Source organism: Lampetra fluviatilis, chromosome 33 (assembly GCF_964198595.1).
Source record: "Lampetra fluviatilis chromosome 33, kcLamFluv1.1, whole genome shotgun sequence".
NCBI lineage: Eukaryota > Metazoa > Chordata > Hyperoartia > Petromyzontiformes > Petromyzontidae > Lampetra > Lampetra fluviatilis.
The window spans coordinates 5,757,052-5,772,984 of record NC_136307.1 but is presented as its reverse complement, the minus strand read 5'-3'; the positions used below and the strand labels follow the sequence as shown (position 1 = coordinate 5,772,984).

The window sequence follows — 15,933 nt, the reverse complement described above, 5'->3', positions numbered from 1 at the left end:
CACCTCCTGCTGCAGGACGCACGTTTAAACACTAGGGGGGTGTAAACGTGCAACACTCCCACCACCACCACCGATACCAACGCCTCCGTCATTCGCGATGTCACCACGGCGCCTGTGCCAGGCTAGGTGCACTTTGAAGCTACCCACGTGAAAGTGTCGAAGGCTCGCTCGCTGACAGGAGGAGGTCTCGGGACAGATCCAGCAGGTGCCATGGGTTGGCTGACTGAGATGACCGGCAGATGCACCACCAGCTGTACTCCCCTACTGTGCCAGGCTAGGTGCAGGAGGTCTCGGGACAGACCCAGCAGATGCCATGGGTTGGCTGACTGAGATGACCGGTAGATGCACCACCAGCTGTACCCCCCTACTGTGCCAGGCTAGGTGCAGGAGGAGGTCACGGGGCAGTCCCAGCAGGTGCCATGGGTTGGCTGACTGAGATGACCGGCAGATGCACCACCAGCTGTACCCCCTACTGTGCCAGGCTAGGTGCAGGAGGTCTCGGGACAGATCCAGCAGATGACATGGGTTGGCTGACTGAGATGACCGGTAGATGCACCACCAGCTGTACCCCCTATTGTGCCAGGCTAGGTGCAGGTCTCGGGACAGACCCAGCAGGTGCCATCGGTTGGCTGACTAAGATGACCGGCAGATGCATCACTAACTGTTACCCCCTACTGTGCCAGGCTAGGTGCAGGTCTCGGGACAGACCCAGCAGGTGCCATGGGTTGGCTGACTAAGATGACCGGCAGATGCATCACCAACTGTACCCCATATTGTGCCAGGCTAGGTGCAGGTCTCGGGACAGACCCAGCAGGTGCCATGGGTTGGCTGATTCACACCACCACCATCTCATCTACCCACCTTTGGCGGCCTCCGGCGGCTGCACAGAGAGAAAGAGAGAGACCACATTACGTGGAAGGAAATACGAATACAGGACAATCGAAAATCATAGATTCTGATCCTACGCGGGTAGGAATCTATCTAAAACTAGCACAGCACACGCGCATTCATCATCAATAGGTGTGAAATCCACCGCCACTTTTTTCAATTTTTCTTGGTGTGGATTTCACACCTGATGATGATTGCTTGTGTTGCAGTTGAAACGTCGTGAGAATTTGTATTGTTTAATATATTTTTATTATTTTATTATTTCCCTTCTACGTGACCGGAAGAACCAGGAATAGGTTCTACTTAATTAAATAGACTTTTTAAGAAATGTTTTCCCCTACAACATCAGAGTGCAGAGCCACATTAAATACGCACTACAATGACAATAGTTTAAAGCGATTTGAAGCATGTTTTATTTTTTTGGGGGAGGGGCAGAGCATTGTGACGTCATATTTGAGGGGGGGGGTCTGACTTTTTGTGACGCCGTGTGACGAGGGGGGTCAAAAATCGTCCAAAATCGCGTGACGTCATTTATGGACGGCCCCTTAAACCTTGACAACAGCTGCTGGGTAACCAGGGACAACGGCGTCTCTCGCCGCTGTTGTACTCCCGTCGTGCTCTGCGTTTCCTCTCGGTACGTCACCATTCAACATCCTCATCATCAACATTATCATCAACATCATCATAAACATCATCATCAACATCATCATCATCAACATTAACATCACCATCATCAACATCATCATCATCACCATCATCAACATCATCATCAACAACATCACCATCATCATCAACATCATCATCACCCCTCACCACCATCACTGTCGCCACCATCACCAACATCATCAACATCATCATCATCAACATCATCATCAACAACATCATCATCAACATCATCATCACCCCTCACCACCATCACTGTCGCCACCATCACCAACATCATCAACATCACCATCATCAACATCATCATCAACAACATCATCATCAACATCATCATCACCCCTCACCACCATCACTGTCGCCACCATCACCAACATCATCAACATCATCATCACCCCTCACCACCATCACTGTCGCCACCATCACCAACATCATCAACATCATCATCACCCCTCACCACCATCACTGTCGCCACCATCACCATCGGCCGTGCTGACGCGTTGCAATTTGAGCCATCGTCAGCAGCTGTGCTCAGTCCACTGCTGGACGCAAGGCCTCAGCTAAGCCTGCGCTCACGATCTTGCGATGTCGTTGTAAGTTAACATTGTTAGCAATACCCCCCCTCCTCCTCCAGCTCCCCCTTGACGAACACGAAATTATTGAATCGCTCCGTCTCCACGGCCGAGGGTCCCAACACTCGCCCCCTCATTCGGACAACAACCACCACCAACAACAACAACCATCAACAACAACCATCAACAACAACCACCATCAACAACCACCAACAACAACCACCACCACCAACAACAACCAACAACAACAACCACCAACACCACCAACAACCACCAACAACAACAACCACCAACACCACCACCAACAACAACAACCACCACCAACAACCACCACCACCAACAACAACCACCATCAACAACAACCACCACCAACAACAACAACCACCGCCATCATCGTCATTCATGAGCACTGTGATAATCATCGCCATCGCTACATAATCACTATCATCACCTTTAGCAGCATCAGCATCATCGCCATCATCGTAATCAGCAGTTTACCTGCCAGACTGATTGTGAGTTTTAATTCGCTCACCATCATCAAGTATTGCCCCCCCCCGGCTTTGTGGTTATACTTTGTTAATCATCGCTATCACCACCATCATCATCTCCACCACCATCATCATCACCGCGCTGTTATCATGTACAGCATATGCACTGTGCATAGAGTGCACACCAGCGGTATATATATACAACACAGTATATATAGCATACAGTATATAAAGGGTGGGCGAGAACTCCCTATACGCCCTTACCTATGGCAGTCCATAATAGCCTTGATGGCAAGGGTATGGGGACTTACCGCCCACTCTGCACGTGCAATACAGATTGCAAATTGTAACGTTATCAATTGCGTATGCCCTCGTGTGATATAGTGCACGCAAATATACATTCAGCACATAAAAAAATTGCAATTGTGTACATAATACTACCGCGCCGTGTGTACGAAATTCTGTATGGTTGAGATGTTTCCTATCTTGATCCAGCGGTGTATTGACCGTGGCCGATGATTGCGATGAAATGTAGCCTATGAACTAATCGCCAGATCTCGGAAGCTAAGCAGGCATTTAGCCTGGACAGTGCATTGGATGGGCGACAACCGAGCACAAAGGAACAACCCAGGTGCTATAGGCAACGTGTGCAGTAGCGGGCAGTAGGAATTGTAAAACCCCCACCACAGTCCTGCATGTGGTTCCCTTCATCCTCAATTTACCCGCATCAAATATCCAGCATGGTGTGCGGTGGCCCCTCATCCAGCAGTGGATTTACAAACGGGTTGTACATATACGGTGTGTATATTTAAGGGCACCTTGTGGATCTAAATTATTATTTCAATACAAATTCCACAACATAAAGTGAGACGAATGTGGCGTGCGCCAAAATAATTCCTCAAACGGCGTTCCGGACTTCTCTGGCTGACATTGAGCGCTGTGGTCTCTTGTGCTGGTGGATCAGGGGAAGGAAGAGAAAGACTCTGGGCGAATGAACGATGGAGGCCTTAGCCCTGGCGGGGCTGGCAGGGAGCGGACTTGGCTTGAGCTCGCTCGCTCCGAGCCTCAGCGCCCAGCGTGTACTCGCGCCCATCTCTGCCCAGCTCGTCCACCTCGCTCTGCTGTGCGACTCGGCCCTCCACCACGAACAACATCATCATCATCGCCACCACCATCATCATCCCCATCCACGCCAAAGCCATCAACACGAGCGGCAACAGTGTCAACGCTGCGATGTCCTTCTCAACCTGGAGCCACAGGCACAAGCGCTTGCGGAGGCAGCGGAGGCGCTGGCTGTCTCCAGCAGGAGGTAATCGGGAGGCAGCCTTCGCTTACTTTCTCTGCAGTCGCACGAGCCTCTTTAAGGACTGTTTCATGACATGCATAGCGGCTCTTGAAGTATTTTTTTTGCAAATTCGAACAAAAAAAATGTTATTTTGGTTTGCGACCCGTGTCCTAGTGATTTTAGTGCCACACGGCACGGCACACAACAACTTACTTGGTTCGCCGATGGTGGGGCTCGTTTATATTTTCGTGTTGTGCCATTGTCACTCCTGGGGGTGACCTGGTAAAAGGAAGTGATGGTGAGGTGCTACCATGTAGGTCTTTATGTCTGCGCCGTTTTCGGTTTGTACCGCACGTGGCACCATGTTTTGCTCCATGTACTCGGAGCTTCTTTGGGCGAGGAATCCGGTTCCACGAAGAAGCGCGCGGAGCAAAACGTCGGACACCGTGCCCAACGACACTCGACGGTGGTGCCTGACCAACTGGAACCTCTGCACCTTGCAGGCTGTCGGCGGAGAGCGAGGACGAGACGACGCGGAGGGAGATGCCGGCCGCCGCGGAGCGGTTGCTGGTGGCCGGGCGCTCCGTGCTCCTTGCCGCCCTTGACCTGCGGGTGGAGCGGCGTCGCCGGCGCCGCGTCGCCGTCGGCCGTCTGCTGTCGTCGGCCACGGCGCTCGTGGCAGCCGTGCTCGAGGTGCCGCAGAACCCCGAGGTGTTTTCGGGTTCGCGCCACGTGCCGTTCGGCACGATGTCCGACGTTTCGCTCCGTTTGCCGAGAACCTCTTTGGGGAAACATCGTGCCGAACAGAACGCGGTCCGACCCAGATACACGTCGGAGAGCTTACACGGCACAACCGCGAATACCTACGTAGCTGAGATTCCACGTTTCAAATCCGTATTAAACCCATCACATCGTGTGTGGTTTGTCACTTCAGGTGGCAAATTCTATCTCTGAGGACTTAAACTCTCAGTTCGTCATCTGATTAGCATTCAATATTTGCCAAAATGAGGCGGAAGAGAGTGCGGTGACCCTTTAAGGTTGTATGTTCAATTGGTGGCCAAGGGTTGAATTATCACGCCATCCCTTCAGGCTCTAAAAAAGATTACTTAAGAATTTCTACCCACGGCCCAGGGCAGCTAATGGATATGCGCTCAGTCCCACGTATTTTTTGTATACAGAGAAACGTTCACTTAAAATTCCATGAATCAACCACTTTGTGCACCCGGCCAACAAATCGAAAGCTCACGGCACGAATCCGTCATTCGTGACCGGCGCGCAGGTGCTGACGATCTCGGACGACACTGAGGTGCGCAGGGTGGAGCGAGCCGCCGAGTGGCTGCACGAGCGAGCGTCGGCCCTGGGCTCGGTGCAGTCGGCCGCCGAGTTTGCGACGGAGGCGCGCGGCTTCTCCGAGTCGCTGCTGCTGCTCACGGCGCTCGGCGAATCCCGGGCGGCCGAGATGCAGGCCGGGGGGCGCCGGCGCCGCCGCCTCGACCGCGCCCTCCAAACGACCCGCCGCTGCGTGCCGCTCATCCACACGGCCGTGCGCACCAGCCTCGAGTGCCCGGGCAGCGAGCGGGCGGCCGCGGGCAGAGACCGCGCCGTGCGCAGGTTTTCCCGTGCCGTCTCCGGCGTCGCGGCCGCGGCCCGGAAAGGACGGCGGCGGAGGAGCGAGGGCGACGACGGAGAGGTCGTCCCCGCGGACGAGGGGTCGCCCCGCGACGCGACGGGGACCTTCGCCGACAACGTCACTTGTCTCGTCGCCACGCTGCGTCGGATGAACCCTGGCACGAAGCAGGAGGAGGAGCAGGAGAACGCCAGCGAGCAAATGGTAACGCTGGACTGCCTGGTGGAGGCCGTGGCGGCCCACGCCGTGACGGTGATGGGCGAGACCGAGTACGAGGGGACACGCAGGAGGCTTTCCGAGACGTGCCAGCGGCTCCTGCAGTGCCGCAGCCGCCTCGCAGCCCGGCTGCGAGCTCCGGGAACCGACGCAGAATCGGCACGGGCGGCAGCTGCGAGCGGGAGCTCCTCACGTGAGCGCGAGCAGATGCTGCGGGAGGCGGCGGCACTGCGGCGCGTCGTGACGCTCGCCGTCACGGAGCGCGTGGCGGACGCCTTCGCCGAGACCACCGAGCCGCTGGAGCGGCTGCTGAGGGCGTGGGGCGATCGCGACGGGGGGGACGAGGGTGGCCGCGACGACGGCGCTCTCGCCCCGCTCGCCGACGCCTTCCTTGCCCACGCCGACGGCATGGTGCGCGGCGCTGTTCTCGCTCACGCGTCCTGCGGCGACGCCCGGCGTGCGTTCGCCCTGCGTAACCGCGCGGCGCTCGCTCGCAGGCTCGCGTCAGCGGCGCGCAGAGAGCTCGCGGCCGTCGGCTTCCGGGCGCTGGCGCAGAGCGGACTCCGCCAGGAGTGGCACCGGGAGGTGGACGCCCTCCTCGCCAGCCTTTGCCGCGCCGTGGACGTGCGCGGCCTGGCCGACGCCGTCAACGCTTCGCTTGGCCGCTTCGCTCACCGCTTCGAGGACGCCGTCCGGGGAGGCGGTGGGAGCCGGGAGGTCGCCGAGACGGCACGCGCCACGGCGGGGCGAGCCAAGCTCATGGCTCGTGCCGCCAGGTACTTCGTGAGCAACCACGATGATCCGCTCTTTCGCAACGGACTCCTGGCTCTGGTCGGTCCGCTGGAGAGCTGCACAACGCTGTTCGCTTTTGAGGTCAACCGACACCTCCGAGCCACTGAGAGTGGGGATGGCAGAGAACGTGGGGAGGGTGGTGATGGAGACCTTTCATGCTCGAATGAGAGCCTTGTAGTGGTGGTGGCCGCCTTGCTTGAGAGGTCCCAGCAGCTGGTCGGCCACGCTGGCCGGGTGCGGGAGGGCCTGTCCGGGTCCGCTTGCCATCCAGATCTGCTCAGCCCGCTCCGGGAGAACCTGCGGAACGAGGGACTGGATGAGCTCACCGAGATCCCGGATGTGGTGGACGTTGCCAGCAGGAGGGCGGCGATGATGACCCGTGAGCATTCGACTGCCGCCCAGCACGCCTGTGATCGTCGTGATCCGGAACAGGATAAGCGTGCGTGCTGCGGTGCGGCTATTGCTGCTGGTGGCCATGAGGATGACTGCCAAGCAACTCGAAGCCGATTGGACGACCTCTCCTTGCTGCCAGCATTTTCGGCAGTTGTTCGCGCGGCCGGATTGGCCCACTCGGACGAAGCCATTAGAGGCTCGGAGAGGCGTGTGCGTACGCTGGTGGACAGCTACGGAGAGGCGGTCGCAAAGGCCAAGCTCGGCGACCCCCGATGTGGCGAGGACTCCACTTGGAGCGACATCGACGGCCGAATCTCCGGGCTGCGGGAGATGACGTCGAGGCTGCTGGAGGAGGCAGGCCGGATCCGGGACGGCGGGCAAGGCGACGCGTACGGCGCCGCGTCGATGGCGCTCGCCTTGCGGTGCAGCGACGGCATCCGCGAGCTGCAGGAGCTGCTGTCGCGCCGCCTGCAGCCGTGGCTGCGCCTGGCGCGGGAGGCGTCGGACGCGGCGGTGACCACGGACGAGCCGAGCCCGATCGCGGCCGTCCGAGAGGTCGCGGCCTCCCTCGCCGCGTCTGCCGCGCTCCTGCAGAAGGGTGGCGGCGACCGGCCGAGCGGCCTGAGAGCGGCGAAGAAGAGGCGCGCGGGACGGGTGGAGCAGGCGGCTCTCGCGAGCGCAGAGCCACGCCTGGACCAAGCGCTGCTCGCCGTCGAAGAAGCCACCAGGGGCCTCGTCGGGCGCGGCAGCGGCGACGGAGCGGAGCGCGGCTCCGGCGACGCCGATGAGCGGTGCGAGGCGGCGGTTGGGAAGTGCCTGGCGTGGGCCGCGTGCGTGACCTCGGCGCTCAGCGCGCTGCGGCGTCGCACCTGCGTTGGCGGCGGTGCCGCCGCGGGTCTGACGGGAGGCGTCGTGAGGGCCGTGCGGGAGGGAGACCGCCCGGCGCTGGGTGTGGAGACGCGGGCGCTCCTGGAGACGTGCGAGCGCTTGAAGGAGACCGCGGGATTGGCGGCGCGTGCCCAGACGACGGCACGGAGCAACGGCGGTCACGGCAACGGCGACAACAGCAGCGGCGATCGTCACCGCGGCCTCACATCACTCACGCTCGACGAGGTGGCACTCATGAGTGGCGCGGGTGACTCGGCGTGCGAGCTGGCTCGGGAGTTGGCGGAGTCGGCGGGGCTCTTGCTCGCCCGCGCCGCTTCGCCCGGAGGGTGGGCAATGGCTCGGCTCGCGGCACGCGTCGAGCTGCTGAGCACCGAGGTGGAGGCCAGGGCCCACATCCTTTCCGCTCTCATCGACCGGGCGACGGCATCGTCCGCAAGGGCCCTCCTGGTGACACTCGGACTCGAGGAGGAGGAGGAGAATGAGGGGAAGGACGAGAAGTCGGGGAAGGAGGTTGCTGAAGTCGTGAGTCGCACCTGCCTGGAGGAGCAACTCTCAGAAGTGGAGGCGGCCGTGAGAGCGGCGCTGACCCAGCGGCCGAGCGACGATCACCTCGGGGCGGCAATGGAGTCCGCGTGCCGCAGCCTGCGGTGGTCAGCCGCGCAGATCGACCTCGCGCTCGCATCGCGGCGCCAGCCCGAGGTCGAGTTCTCGGCGGACTCGGCCGCCCAGGCGCAGCGTGGCGGCGAGCTGCGGGACGAGCGCTGGTGCGAGCGGCGGGACGAGCTGCAGCTGGCGGCGTGGGCGTGGGTCGCGGCGAGCGGGAGCATCGCCGCCGATCTCTCCGCGCACCTCGGCCCCGAATCCCCCACCGTCCGGGATGTTGTTCGTCGCCTGCGGCTGGAGCCTGTGCAGGAGAACGCGTCGGCACGGGAGAAGGTAGACGAGGAGGAAGAGGAGAAGGAGGAGGAGACCCGACCCGGGGTTCCACCCGTGTCCTCGCCAGGCGCGGCGAAGGAGGCGAAGCGGGCGGGGAGTAACGTGCCCGAGTCACCGGCCGCAGCCGCGAGGAGGGCGTTCTTTGCCGAGATGCGGCAGGCGGGGAGAGCCGGGCGCGCGGCGCAGGAGTCGGAACCCGCGGACGTCGATCGTCCCTGCGTCCCAGAGGCGCCGCCTCTCCCCGCTGAGAAAGCGGCGTCCGTCTGTGGTGGAGGTGCAGCACCGTCACCCAGTACGCACGTGAGACATCCACCGGCGGTTCGGTCACAGGATAATTATTTTCATGTCACGTTCACAGAATTTGGTTCAGATTGTGAGGTCGGCGTCACCCCCCGAGGCGAAGTATCATTTCGGATCTCTCACGGAGCAGTGCAATAATTCGTTCTGTAGAATGGCCCAAGGAAGTAAATATCACAGAGTTACTTCTCAGGTCCTTTCAAGTGACCTACGGTCCACACACAGCAGAGGGAAGCATTCAGACTTGCTCTGCATTGCATGCCGGTCAAACCAATATTTTCATTCTCAGAGCTAGAAAATTTGGCCAATTTAAGTTCAGAACCAAATTTAATGGGAGGATTTTTTGTGCAGTCATTGGTGACCGGGCTGAGACCATAAACTCACCACACCTAAGGACCCAGTTTAAGCGCAGGCAGTTGCCTGTATTCGAACCGAAGATTGTCAGCAGTACCAGCTCAGTTTTCTCTGACCTCCGTCCAATATTGAACATGGCTCTGGGTGATACTGTGGTTGAGTGGCTGACACAATCCGCTACAAACTCAGTGACCTGAGTTTGAATCCCAGCCGCGGCTAACATAGTGGCGAGTGATATCTATTGAGGACCACCGACTCGAATTCACACGCATAGCGGCTCTTGAAATACAGTATTGAGTTTCTTACCGACTCTTGACTTAAAGCTTTCGTGACTGCAGGAATTCATATTCATTGTGTCTTTCGGTAGAGTCACGTAGATAGAAGAAAAATTATTAATAATAATAATAATAATGAAATAAAACTTTCATATCTACGTGGCTTTACCGAAAGACCCAAAGAATATTTCTTACCGAATTAAAAAAATGTGGCTCTTGTTATCTCGGTCGCCTTCCCACACCATGGCAGCCAATGGGGATGTTTGACTATACTTTACCACGCTGGTCCGTGCAGGTTGGTGAAATCCGGCAACCACCCAGGACTGGGTCAGATACTATTCACCACTAACTTGGCTTACCAAGTTCATATTGCAGCACCACTGGTCTGCACCCAGTACCTTCCATGCCTGTGTATATTGTGTACTTTGTATGCTATGTGCATACACATGGTTATCAAAACAACAGCTCCCTCATGAGTAATCGACAGCGTCTTTTATACTCGCTGATGGATAATAACTGGATTTGAAGCTTTCGTGACTGCAAGGATTCATACTCTTAGGTTTTTTCGGTAAAGTCACGTAGGTAAAAAATAAAATTTAAAATTACTAAAAGTAATAATAGAAACAAAATAAAATAATAAATCACGACGTTTCGGAGGCAACACAAGTCTCCATCATCAGGTGGGACCGTCACAGCTAGATTTGCTGTATCAAGTGAAGCAAAGATTCCAAGATACAAGTTATTAAATACAAGTTAAGGGGGGAGGAAGGAGGGAGGGGCTTATCTGAATGCGGTAGCCAATGAATGGAACGTATTGGGAGGCGGGGGGGCGGGGCTAAAAGAGAGTGCATGTGGAACTGTTGGTACACCTAATGGTGCACATGCAGAAAAAACCTAAGAGTATGGATAATAACTGGTGTCGTCGTGCTGCCACTTGAACACTCGTAGGCTTCCATAGCACAAACTTTCCCGTAACCCGCCCGCTGAGTCAGTAGCTCTCTAATCCTTTCACCCTTTAGTCCACCTAGACTCACAGCCTCTATCTCCACCCCGACTCGTTCATCGCTTGAGGACAGTGGTTCTTAATACCTTGGGTCTTAAGCCCAACTCCGGTCCAGGAATTTAGTCCCATGAGTGGCTTGTTATGCTGCTGTTAATTAGGTGCAATACTATCCAGGATGAGTAAAGCTTCTGATTCTGGTGCAACACTATACAATTACCTTTTCCAAAGTGTCCGTCTGGCCAGCATGGGCGTGTAGGCCAAAGTAGCCTATAGGGAGAAGCCCTGTAAAGCTCTCTCTGGTGAAAACTCTTCCACCAGCAGTCGGGTGAGCAAGGAATTGTTGGGTTGCACCTTTTACCTTTACTTTGCATATGCAGTAAGGTAATACCAAATACTTTAAAGTACATTTATAGATACCCCGCTCAAAAATAGGGAGAAATTATAGAGAAAGCAGAATGGTGAATCTGCATCCAAAGCTACCACCTTCATGATCTGTTCCTCTGTAAAGGCATGGACTCATCACTTTCACATTATATACTAACCTGTTGAGAAGAGCAGGTGGTAATTAGAGATCAGTGGGGTGTCTATAAGTGAATCACCCACAATTCTAACGTATAACGGTACAATATAATTCCATATAAATCATTTACAGCCTTCAAGGCACTCATGCTAAGGCATTTTTAGGGGGCGATGGTAGTTTACTTAAATAATAATCGCCTTGTCCATAGGATGCATTGGTACCGCGTTGCATTTATAGAATCACGTTTGTGCCAGAGAGACAAATACGAATGTGAAGCTGGAGTGTTACTGGTGACTGGAGAATTAAGAACCACTGGAATCGTGGCAGGCCTTTCTCAACCTGAAGTCCTTTAGGCTCACCACGGCCCACCTTTCCACGTCTGCCAGTCTTCCCAATTCAATTGCATACCGGCTCTGTTTGTGAAACATCCTACATGGTTTTTTGTGTTCTACGGCGTGGGGCCGTCCATAAATGACGTCACGCACCTCGGGGGGGGGGGGGGGTCAGACATTTGTGACGATGTGTGACGAGGGGGGGGGGTGGGGTGAGAAATGTGACGTCACATCAAAATGCGCAACTTTAAATAAATATAGACAACACATTCTACTTAATTCAACAGACTTTTTAATAAATGTTTTCTCCTACAACATTACAGCGCATCGCCACATGAAATACGCACTACAATGACAATAGTTTAAAGCGATTTGAAACATGTTTAAAAATGTTTGGGGAGGGGGGGGCAGAGCTTTGTGACGTCATATTTGAGGGGGGGGTCTGACTTTGTGTGACGCCGTGTGACGAGGGGGCGAGGTCAAAAATCGTCCAAAATCGCGTGACGTCATTCATGGACGGCCCCCGTGCTGTTCAGCGTGATGTCCGACGTTTCGCTCCTCATGCTTGGAACTTCTTCAGGTACCGAATTCGGTTCACGCGCTGAGAGCGAAACGTTGGCACTGAACTGTTCTATTTAGTTCCTGAAGTATCTCCTGGCACGTGGAGCAAAACGTCGGACAACCTGAAAGCACGTTGGAGAGCCACACGGCCCAACCGTGAAAACCTACACAGTACTATTTGTTAAATATCCTCTTGTATCTGGCATGGCTTAAGACTGGAAACTGTAGGGTGGTGGGTTTCAACTAAATTCATTTGACAAATCTTGGCTTACCAATATAACAACGCTCCGTGCATTCATCCTACTCTTCTTCTGCACAATTATAACTGATGCGTGCTGGCTACTACGCGTGGGAGTGAGGACCTCATTTAGTAAACGTAGCATATGTTGGCATCATCGTTATGAGAACTTTCTTTGTAGATTGAAAAAGAAATGTTGATGGATCTTCATGCAAGTGTAGTGGGTTAAGTAAGATGGCCATCTGATGTACATATTAAAATTAAACCGAATTCCTCTCTATTTGAAGCTCAAATCTAGATTTGGCATACGGTTATACATTTGCCCTGTCCTTTGCATTATAATATTCATATACCACCATCAGATAAAAGAAAATGGTCTTTCCCCTGCTTAGCCTTGCAGATTGTATGGGTAAGTGCTGTGAGAGAGCACCTAAAAAGCACGGTATAAGGGGTGATGTAGCATCGACCCCGGGGTCCCGCCATCAGGTTCATATGTTGAACTTCTTTTGCACCGTACTTAGCCAACCGTGCAAATGGGAAGTGCGGGGAAGGGACAACTAAACGCAAAAAGGAGTTCTAAAGAAATGAATTTGCAATCGAGTGTTGTGCGTGGCTAAGAATAGAACCCATCTTGCTGGGATTATAGCACAGTATGCAAACCCCTACGGCTCACCTCCCGACAAGTACCGCTGCTCCCACCGCTCTACCCGCCACCTGCTTTTATCCTGTACCTTGTCTGCCGCATGCCATTGCTTTCCCCGCCACCTCCACCCCCCCCCCCCCTCTCCTGAGCTCGCTTGCTTCTCGCACCACCGCACGGCCCCCCCACCCCTTCTGGCCCCCCACGCCCGGCAGGCCAGACGCATCGAGCCCCGGCCGTGCCCGCTCGCCCCGTGGGACGGCAGAGCCGTGCCCGATGTGGCACGGGTGGCACAGGACATGGCGTCCCGCGTGCAGGACATGGCGCTGTTCCTGCGGCGCAGGGGCCCCATCAAGGTGACCGAGCGAGACGCCGCCATCGCCACTACCACCTCCAGAAAAAAACACCTCCATATCTACCCCCACCACTGCAACCACTACAATCACCATCTCCGGCACAACCACCTCCATATTTATCCCCACCACTGCGACCAATACAATCACCATCTCCGGCACAACCACCTCCATATCTACCCCCACCGCTACGACCACCACGATCACCGTATCCAACACCTCGGCTACCACCGTCTCGATATTTACCACCACCACAACCACTTCCATTTTCAACACCACCACTTCCATTTTCAACACCACCATCAACCACCACCTCCACCTCTCCACACAGGCAAGTCAAAGTATCATTGCAGGATCCCACTCAACAAAGAGACTCCGCTTGAAATCGTGTCGTCGATCGCCACCGCTGTTGTTGTTGTTGACGACGACAGAGCCGCGAGGGACTGATTGCGTGCGCCCGCTCGCTGGCCGTGGATGCCCGCACGCTGGAGAGGTTTGGCGGCGCCCTGGCGGGACTCTGCGCCGAGGAGCGCTGCTCCCGCGAGCTGCTCTCCCACTCGCAGCGTGTCCTCGCCGCAGGCACTCAGATCGCCATCCTCGCCAGGTGCGACTATGGCTGCAGGGTTTTGGTAGCACATGTTGTGAAAATTCCGTCACAGTTCCTATGATTGCTTTTTCATTGCTTTCATGGCTTTATTTTGGTGATTTCGAAAAGTGTATTGGTTTAGCCGTGTTTGTTTGTTGTAGTACAGAGTTAGACTGATGGCCTTAATCTAAGTTGTCTTGTGGTTGTTGTTGTTTGACTTGCATCCCACTGGGATGTTTGAACACAGCGTTGGTGTGTAACGGTGCTTTTTTCTGCAATATTTTGCTGTCTTTTCTTGGATTTTCTGTTTGCACTTAGTCACATATTCACTTTAAGATGTTTTTTGTTCATGTTTTTTTGTTTGTTGCGGTTGCACCCGATTCAGGAGCCGAATGGCTCACAGGGCTATACCTAATAAATTAACTTGAAACTTGACTGAAAGGGGCCCCGGGACGGCTGCGTTTCGGTGGAGTCGTTCTCGTCGAGCCCCAATGTCGCCTCAGCTTCAGCGCTACCGAGCACCATCACCCCCATTGGGAGGAACCACTCATTGAGAGGATAGGGATTGACATGCAGAGTGCGCTTAAATGTCCCAGGATCTCAAAGTGCCTTATATTGCATCTCATGCCAGTGGCCATGTGAAGTTGTTTTTTTTGTCTCTTTTAGCTTAGAGGACCCCCTGATGAGAGCTGTCCCTGTGTGGCACAAGGTGATGCAGCAGTAGCCTGCAAGTGGGCATTCGTCTGTCAGGAGGGAACGATGTTGCGGTTATTCCAATAAAACGTCGTAATTTAACAAGTTTGGATCATGCCACCAGCGCACATGGCGTACCCTTTTCTCATAACGCTCGGAGATTTAACGTCCCCTGTTATACAGACGGCGCGTAAATTACGGCTAATACACACGCAATAATTAATCAGGGTGGCCGGGAGGCTTGAACTGGCCAACCACAGCAGCAAGCGGCAAAACGCGCTACCTGGCTCATTAAAAAGTGCTTGGCCACAATTTAACCACCGTTACCCTGCTGATCTTAAGGAGCATAAACCATCACGCGAACTCCAGTCATCCTCACAGTGGCTTTTCTGTAGCCATCGAACAAAGATAGTCACAGCATCGCGCCCTTTCAGATGCGCTTCTGTGGCCGTCTGGAATGCTCTACCTTCCAATATTAGGAAGCCACTGGAGCTTTGCACTTTTAAATCTACATTGAAAACGTATTTCTTTGAAACTCCTTTGTTTTGTTTATTGTCCTTCCCCCACACAGCGCAGTTGGCTACGAACAGTGCGAAAGAAGTTCAACGTACATAACATACACACTGTGGCAAGGCCGTAATTATAATATATATTCGGGGGGACACATCCCCCCAATATTCAAATATGCTCAAAATGTCTCTCCCAATATATTGCTATAAAATAGATTTCTGTTTATATGATTGTGGTTATGGTTGTACTTAATTAATAATTAATCTCTGCCATTACATACAATGAAACAAGAAATGGTAAAAAAAACAGAGGAATGTAATACAATACAGTATTAGACATTATTGTAAAAAAAAAGTCCATCCTGTGTGTTAGTGAATTTTTTAAATATTTAGGCAAGAAATTCGTTTTCAAATTTATCTTTTTTCTGGGGGGGGACCCCCAGACCCCCTGGAAGATTTGCCCCCCCCCCCCCCCAATGTTGACTCCATGGCTACGTCCTTGCACTATCGTAACGCCGCCCAGCTCATTCGAGAGGCGCCCTCCCACTGAGCTGCCCTCCTTCCACCCCCGGCACAGGGTCAAGGAGGCGGTCCCGCGGGATCGCGCCGCGGACGAGGCCCTCGTGCACAACGCGCGGACGCTCGCGGAGGAGGCAGCACGCGTGCTGCGGGCGGCCGAGGCTGCGAGTGTCACGGTGGGAGCGTGCCCACACCCTCCCCCTGGCCCTACTCGGCCTGCAACCAAACTGCAGCGGCTTCACTCGTCGGAATCTTTGAATTACAAGTGCACTTTTGCAGTCCAGGATTTGGTAATGCATAACTACAAA

General features: G+C 54.7%; 1 protein-coding gene across 8 annotated transcripts in view; it reads left to right on the top strand.

Moving 5' to 3' along the window:
* The first annotated feature begins 1,352 nt into the window (after positions 1-1,352).
* LOC144943975 (uncharacterized) overlaps positions 1,353-15,933 on the top strand; it is a 16,396-nt gene continuing 1,815 nt past the window's right edge. Inside the window, exons 1-7 of one of the 8 annotated variants that reach the window (XM_078871895.1) lie at positions 1,353-1,522; positions 3,573-3,917; positions 4,397-4,586; positions 5,173-9,045; positions 13,181-13,321; positions 13,750-13,922; positions 15,684-15,801. In XM_078871895.1, the coding sequence (XP_078728021.1) occupies positions 3,607-3,917; positions 4,397-4,586; positions 5,173-9,045; positions 13,181-13,321; positions 13,750-13,922; positions 15,684-15,801 (4,806 nt within the window). In that variant the 5' untranslated portion in view covers positions 1,353-1,522; positions 3,573-3,606. Of the gene's footprint in view, positions 1,523-1,544; positions 2,142-3,572; positions 3,918-4,396; positions 4,587-5,172; positions 9,046-10,619; positions 11,620-13,180; positions 13,322-13,749; positions 13,923-15,683; positions 15,802-15,933 lie in introns of those variants that run through there. The other 7 variants (XM_078871898.1, XM_078871897.1, XM_078871896.1 and 4 more) reach the window with 7 other exon arrangements.